The sequence below is a fragment of the Corvus brachyrhynchos genome, unplaced genomic scaffold (assembly GCF_000691975.1).
Source record: "Corvus brachyrhynchos isolate BGI_N302 unplaced genomic scaffold, ASM69197v1 scaffold255, whole genome shotgun sequence".
NCBI lineage: Eukaryota > Metazoa > Chordata > Aves > Passeriformes > Corvidae > Corvus > Corvus brachyrhynchos.
In genome coordinates this window covers 7,765,379-7,772,906 of record NW_008238358.1, presented here as the reverse complement: position 1 = coordinate 7,772,906, position 7,528 = coordinate 7,765,379, and the positions used below count along the sequence as shown (strand labels likewise).

The 7,528-nt window shown below is 39.5% G+C and overlaps 1 protein-coding gene across 1 annotated transcript in view; it reads left to right on the top strand.

Moving 5' to 3' along the window:
- Positions 1–956: 956 nt before the first annotated feature.
- Positions 957–7,528, top strand: part of CERS6 (ceramide synthase 6) — a 76,271-nt gene continuing 69,699 nt past the window's right edge. Inside the window, exons 1-3 of the mRNA XM_017735574.1 lie at positions 957–1,033; positions 1,200–1,305; positions 3,538–3,668. Coding sequence (XP_017591063.1) covers positions 957–1,033; positions 1,200–1,305; positions 3,538–3,668 — 314 coding nt within the window. The remainder of the gene's footprint in view (positions 1,034–1,199; positions 1,306–3,537; positions 3,669–7,528) is intronic.

Genomic DNA, 7,528 nt, shown 5'->3' with positions numbered 1-7,528 from the left:
TTTTGGATATTTGTCTTCTCACTCTCAAACTGTCATCAACATTATTTCGGGCTGTAGAATTGCCTTTCATAAGGGAATAGAGTCAGTGTATCAAGAAGTTTTCTCTAGGACAACAAGGTGGTCTGGCATCACCCATCTTTCTTTACCAAATGCTATTGCTGTAACCACTGTAACATTGCCTAGGAATTAATTCCCTTTAATTAGCTGTGCTGTCTTAAAAATGGCAGAAACAGCAGTTGTAGCTCATAACAGTGCTTATAATGGGGCTCGTGTGCAGGTTGGAATTCAGTGATTTTTAATAACTTGTGGTCATTCAGCTGGATAAATGTGGAACTACTTAAGTACCAAGTGTTGTTTTGGTCCTTGTTGACAAATGAAGTTTTAGGAAACAGAAGCCTTTTAAGTCAAATCAAGTTTTATAGTTCAAAGATGGCAGAAGTTCATAGTGTTCATATATGAATGTGATACCTATACATAGTTTGTAGCTTTCATGGGAATTCCAGATTTGGGCTCATAGTTACAAATAATTTAATTTTTCATGAGTAGAGTAGTGGTCTTCGAGTAACGTAATGTAAACTATGCAATACAACCCTAAAATGTATCAGAGAATTTATGGATTAGTGTTAGGATTTGGGATGGCCTCCTATTTTCGCAGAAGAGTTTGGAGGGCAGAGCATTGCTTGTGTCTCTGTACCATGTAAATTTTATGCTTTTAGAAAATTGTATTGACTGGGCAGCTTAAGTGCTTGCTGCCTTTCAGGATTCTGAAATTCCATTGTGCCAAAGGAGTCCTGAGGCAGTAGCTACTTTGGAAACTGATTTACAAAAACAGCTGTGTTTGGAGGATAATATTAGATGCTTCTCATCTCTACAAGCTGCCCTGCTCTTTTCATTAGTTGGTGCTTCTCTAGGAGGCATTCCTCTCATGCTTTTGTTCTAATCTCTTTCTTCACAATATGAAAGGAAATCCGCTGTTTCATGTGTTCTGCGGAGTTCCTTTCATCCTTCAAAATGATGTTACTTACTTCGCGATGTAATTGCCTACATGAGCTTGCTTTTGAGCTGTTAAACTAAGTATTGTTTTTGTTGGCAGGTTATAGTGTTTGCTCATTTCCCACGTCACTGATTGATAACAGTAATGAAGTAAATAACTGAAGGATTTCACCTGTTTTCTTCTTTCATTTTTCTGTTTCTCACAGGTTCATTGCTAAACCATGTGCCTTAGGCCTTAAAGTCCAAGCCAATGGACCACAGAAAGCTCAACCTAATGCTATCCTGGAAAAGGTTTTCACAGCTATTACAAAGGTAGAGTGTCTAACTAAAATATTTACCTTATGAAGTGGGATGTGGCACTGTAAACTATGTCTGAACAAAGCAAAGCTAACAGATAAATGCAGTGCTGCATTTTTACACCTAAAATCAGAAATGCAAATGTTGGGGATGTCATTAGTATGCCAACTTGACCAGTTGTGGATCCCTTTGTAACGTCTCCTGTAAGCTTTCAATCAAAAAAATTGTCACAGAAACACTTTGTAGATGCCATATGGCCACCAACTTTTTTTTGCTTCTTATCTGTTAGAAGTTCTTGCAAAATTGTCGGGGCTTTTTGAAAAAAAAGAAAGAGCTCATTGTTAGCCAGTAATATTGATACTGAGTTTTCCATCAAACTTCAAATCTACTCCTTCTAGGGGAACTGCCTGTCTTGCTGGTGTCCCAGCTACAGGAGAACGAGATAGAAAGGTGGAAGAAACTGATTGAAAAATGTTTTATTTAGAGTTTGCATATCTTTTTGTACAAGTTTTTCCCCCACAACTTACCTATCTGTCTCTACATCTCTCACCATATGACATCTCAACTAAACCTGTATGTTGTTCTGTCCATGCTTTTCAAGCATGCCAAATTTTCCTGCAGGAGCTTTCCAATCCCACCTTAGCTCCAGGCTGCAGCTGGGCACCAGTGTAAACTTCAGAGTATTAAAGTCATAAAGGGCAAAATTGGGTTCAGTGTCACAGAGAGTGAAATATGCTGTGGATCTGTCTTGCCTGTGTGTCCTACACTACCCAGAGATCACCATGGCACTTGGTGTGACTTTTGTCCTGTTTTCAGGGAGGGAATTGCATATGCCTTGTTCCTGAAAGCTGCAGGATATGCTCTTGCACAGACTCAGCTGAAGGAAGAATGGTTAGGTTTTGTTTGTTGTGGGGTTGTTTGTTTGTTTTTAATATTTCCTTGTAGAATCTGGTAGTCTGACACAGGGCCTGAAATAGCTGTGTGTGAAGAGCTCCAAAGGAAAGCATCTGCTTTCCTGCAAGAATCTGGTAGCTGCTCTCAGAGAAACTGTCCAATTTAGCTAACTGCCTTTTTTGAATCCTGTACAGCAGTTCTCTCTAGTCAAAACTCCCAAGAACTGCATCAAACAGTTCATTTTTCTAAGGTGACAGAAATTGCTTTTCTTAACCTTCCATTGAAAAACTAGTAGATAACTTGGTTAACTAAAAACCTTCATTGAAATGAATGGCAAATGCTTCACCCTTCTCGTCTTATCCTTTAATTTCCCTCTCTTTCCTATGTTTTCTTGGAGGCTGATAGACAAAACTTCAGCCTAACAAAAGTTTTCCTGGTTTATGTCTTGCAACATTTAAAAATTTAAAACTCTTTGTTGTAAGAGCTCTTGTATCTCATTCAATGTATGTAACTGGCTTGCAGAAATAAAGCTAAAGTTCCAGAAAACAGATTGTCCAAAAACTTTTTCTGTTTCTTAAAAAAACTATGTGATCAGGAGGAATATATAAGTAGTACACCTGCTTTACTGTACATGTAGAATTGCTGTATGATTGGAGATTCATCCTATATTGCTCTTCAAATTAAGGACAAACTCAATTTCTTTTGCCTTACCTCTGCTCTGGATTGCAGCCACATTAATGGTATGGGACTTCCACATTTTCTGCTGTGGAGAATATTTGTGTGTACTTAGTTTTACAGAAAACAGTTCTCTCTCCCTGTTGTCATGGTTATTTTCCTTTTGAAGTTGTCACTTTGTTTATTGACCTCATTTTTTAACATTATCATGCACAAACATGGGATGTATCATCTTTCTGTGTCAGTCAAACCATCTTCCCTAGTGCAACAGTGGATAGGACAAAGATCCTGATTTAGGAGGATGGAACAGGTAAAGTGTGTGGCAGGCAGTGAAGTGTTTGTAAGCACCACTGCTCCAGAAATGCATGGCATTTGATGCCTACTAAACTTCACTTCCAAATTTCAAGGAAGTTTCAGTCGCATTGTCCCTTTGAAGTTTCTTATTAGTAATGAACCTGCATGTCATATTACAGCATCTGTCCTAGATTACTAATTGTCATTGTAAATGTATTCAGACAGGAGTGTGCCAATTGAGATTTCTGTGAATATATTTCTGTGTATCCAAGTGTCTGACAGGCAGGCTTGATGAGAAGGCAAGAGTCCATTACAGTCGTTCTGAATTTAAAGTGTTAATGCAGTTGGGCAAGAAAATAATTATTGTGCTTCTCTGTTTTGTAGCATCCAGATGAGAAGAGGCTGGAAGGCCTCTCCAAGCAACTGGACTGGGATGTACGCAGCATTCAACGTTGGTTTCGACAAAGACGCAACCAGGAAAAACCCAGCACCCTTAGGAAGTTCTGTGAGAGCATGTAAGGATGCATGTTCTCTTCTTGAGTCTTGTTGAGCCTGTGTTCTCATTGGTTTTCCTCTTTGTTTTTCACAGGTATTTTTGTAGGCAGGTAGAATATTATACAAACTGGTAGAATATAACTTCCTTAAAAAACAATCTTCATTCTCTTGAAGGAGTCAGATAGTACTTTTTGTGTATTTTCAGTAGAAATCATGTAGTTGTGATTCTATACTATCAGGGCACCAGCCTGATCCTTTAGGACAAGTCACCTGGTGTTAGTGTGCTGTCCTTACAGCACTGCCTTTTGCTAATACACCCTGATGGAGATCTGAGATGGAGGAGTAAAGATGAAAGGCAGTTGGGTTGTTAAATAAAAAGAAGACAAAAGATAAATTGTCTAAAGATGATTGCCCTTTAATCAGAAGAACTTAAGTGTCAGAATGCTTAAGTCCTTTCTGTGGTATTTACAGCTAAAATCCTCCTTACTGAATATTTAATAAATCAAGGCATGGTGAGATTATGGATAGACCTAGTCATCCTGTTGCCAGCAGCCAGTGGCCTTAGAGTTACTCATTTTTTGAGATCAGTGAAGAACAACCTTTGTTTCTGCAAGGGTTGTTGCTGTTAACTTGTCTTCTTAACTTGTAAGAAAGGCTATGGAATCTTGGGAAGAGTTACAGCTGTATTAGCCTTAGAGCTAGCGTATTTGGGTGGTATATTTTGCTGCCTCTGTAACTCAGCTCAAAGACCTTGCTCCCTTGCACTGGTGCCAGCACATTTGGGCATACCAAGAGGTAGAAAAATTTAAGCATACCATGAAATACTGGCATGGATAGGCTCATAATAGGTACTGAATTTGCTCTTTTGTGGTGTACATTATTAAAATAGGATGCTATGAATGCAGACTGGAAGGTAAAGTCAAGCTGTAGTGAACTGCTGACAGACCAAAAAGAGGCAAGATGGCACAAATAATAGGTGGATACATCAGGTTCTATTTGCTCATGGTTTGCAGGAGGTGCAATGGGAGTTGCCTCTCCATTTCTACATGTATGTAGCGCTGTGGGAATGTGGTGTTTTCCAACCAATTGTGTGTGCCTTGCCCTGGGAGCATTTCCAGTGATGGAGTGTGTGCCACCAGCTGTCCTGACACATCTTGGACAAAGTGGCTGGTATGTAGTTAGCCTACCACTGGGAACCCAGGGTTACCCTTTTATCACTTCAGTATGGATGTTAACGTGTTGTTTAGTTAAACCTGTCCGTCAGGGCACTAAGCAAGGTACTTCAGTTTATTTTGAACTGAAAAAATCCCTTGGTATGAGGTCCATAGCCTTTTCATAGCTATTGAGTTAATAGGGTGGCTTTTCAGATGTAGTGACTGTGTGTGGCGGGTGCTTTGAAGCTCTGAGCCACCTAAAGTATGTGTTCCCACAACAGTCATGGGAAGGGGACCACTCAAGTCTGCAGTAACTCGGGTGCCAGTGGAGAATTTCGACAGAACAAAATGTGCCCTTATGTAATAAGCAAGAACAGAGCAAGCAAAATGACAGTGATCTCTGCCTACACCTACTGCTGAGCTGCTGTTGTCCCTCCAGAGGAGGCTTCAGTTTTGCTGGCAACAGCACTGATTGACTGTGCTTGGGAATAAAAGTGACAGAACCCACAGCAAATGTGGATCTGCTTAAAAAGAGCTCCAACGCTTTTTACATGGAGACGATTCAATTTACTGCTAGACAAAGTGTTCCTTGGGCCCAGAGTGGCTTTTCCATGATGGAAGGGAAAAGGAGCTGTGCCAGAAGGGCTGCAGGCCATTTTTGACTGCCTTATCTTTCTTGCAAATGAATAGCGTAGGCACTATCTAAGGTAGAGTAGCTTTAATATGACAAAGGCTGAGAGTGAAATGAGTGAAATTTAGCAATAAACACACTTGCCTGAGATGAGTGACACCCAAGATCCAGCCCCAAACACACCATGCCAGTAACTTCATTACTAGATTCTTACTGTCCCAGATTTCTCACTTTCTCTACCCCTTCCCTTCTTTTTCTTTTCAAGCAATTACAATTCTGGCCATAAACAGAGTGCAGAGAAACTCTAAAACCTACACTGTTTCTTGTGGGGGGAGTAGGTGTTTGGGTTTGTTTGGTTTGGTTTTTGTGGGGGGGTTTTTGTTGGTTTTTTTGTGGTTTTGTTTGCTTGTTTTTGTTTTTTTTTTGTGGGGTTTTTTTTGTTTGGGGTTTTTTTTTAGTTTGTTGGGGTTTTTGGTTTGGTTTGGTTTTTTTCCAGATGAAATAATTCCTTTGCTACCAGATGGTTATATGAAGAAAAAGCAGTAATAAAATCTTTAGACAAAAGATACTGTTTGTGTCACAGCATTATAGTGAAAATAAATTACTTTTTCAGGAACCCTAACCAGTATTCTTGCCATAGAGTGTATCAGTTGGAAAGAGAAGGTATAATTTGATTCTTGGAACCATAGAGACCCTAGTGGTGAGACTTCAGTGGTATTACATACCTGCTTAAGCTTTCAGATGTTATGGTGATAAGTATTTATATGTAATATGAAATAGATAATTTCACTCAGTGGTGATTGATGTATATAATCACCAGGTGGTGATTAATGATCCAGTCAGAAGGACAGTGATAAATGCAGCACTGAGTATTATTTTACTAGCAAGTCAATCCTTGTATCCCAAGGATTTGGTGATTCTGGCATGAAACCTGGAGTTAGTCACAGTTTGTAGTCACTAGGAAAGGTATACACCTAGTATAACCTCAGGCTTCAAACCTCAGCCACTTAGCCTACTATATTAGCTGTGGGGGATAGTCTGTCCATAGCTTTCTTTTCTATTGTGTGAATTTAGACCATTTTCGCTCCTTTCCTCAACTTGACAGATCCAAGATGCATAAAGGAGGAAACAAAGTGGTCAACTGAGTGTGCACAGTGGACTTTTCTACTTCGATGTATTTCTGTTGGGTTTTTATTATTCTTTTCTCTCTGTCCCTATGGCGCAGCCTAACATCAAGAAAATTACTTCGCTTATTGCCAGACAGAATACAGGAGTCAAGAATGTCTTTGTTGACATGTTTGTTTTGATGTATCAGAAAGCCAATGCAGTAGTAATTCCCAAACCACTTCCAGTTTCTTTCCAGTTTCCATGCATTGTGTTTCTGCTCAGTGTGTAGGCATGTCTGGTTTTCTCAAAGACTTAGTAGTATAGAAAGAGACAGCATTCTGTACTCCCCCCTTGTTGTCTGGAGCAAAGGGAAAGACTGTGATGCCATAAGTTGCTAGCCTGAGATTTTGGAATGTCATCCAGGCTGATGACTTGTCTCTCCTACAGCTATGTACATTTAAGCAAGCTGTTTATTAGAGACACTTAACATGGTTTCTAAGGAGTGGCTGGAAGAGACATATGGCCAAGAGAGATGTTTTGAATTTATACAACATTCTGAATGCGAAAACATGGAAATGTGCAGACTTAAGAGCCAAAGATCTATTTTTTCCCCCCTCTTTATTCTCTAGAAGAAGCTTGGATACTAAAGTGTCTGAAAGAAGGGTGTGTTTTAGTTTTGATGTAAGGGAGAGAAGACCCTCTGTCTCATATCCTAGCTAGACATTCTTTTTCCTAAGGAATTGAAATTTTGTTTGTGCATGTTGCTTTGGAGGAAGATTTTATCCATCTATGACTGTATATGTGTGTGTGTGCACATGTACATGTATAGATACAGAGAAATACAGATTGGGGGTCTTTTGCTTGTTATGCACATTTGTGTGAAAATTTTGTGGGCTGTTTGCAACTTCTTGGGCATACTGCTTTCCTCAACTAGCAGAGTAATTCTCTCCTACAAAATTTTACTGCAAAAATAACTGCAAGGGAAAGA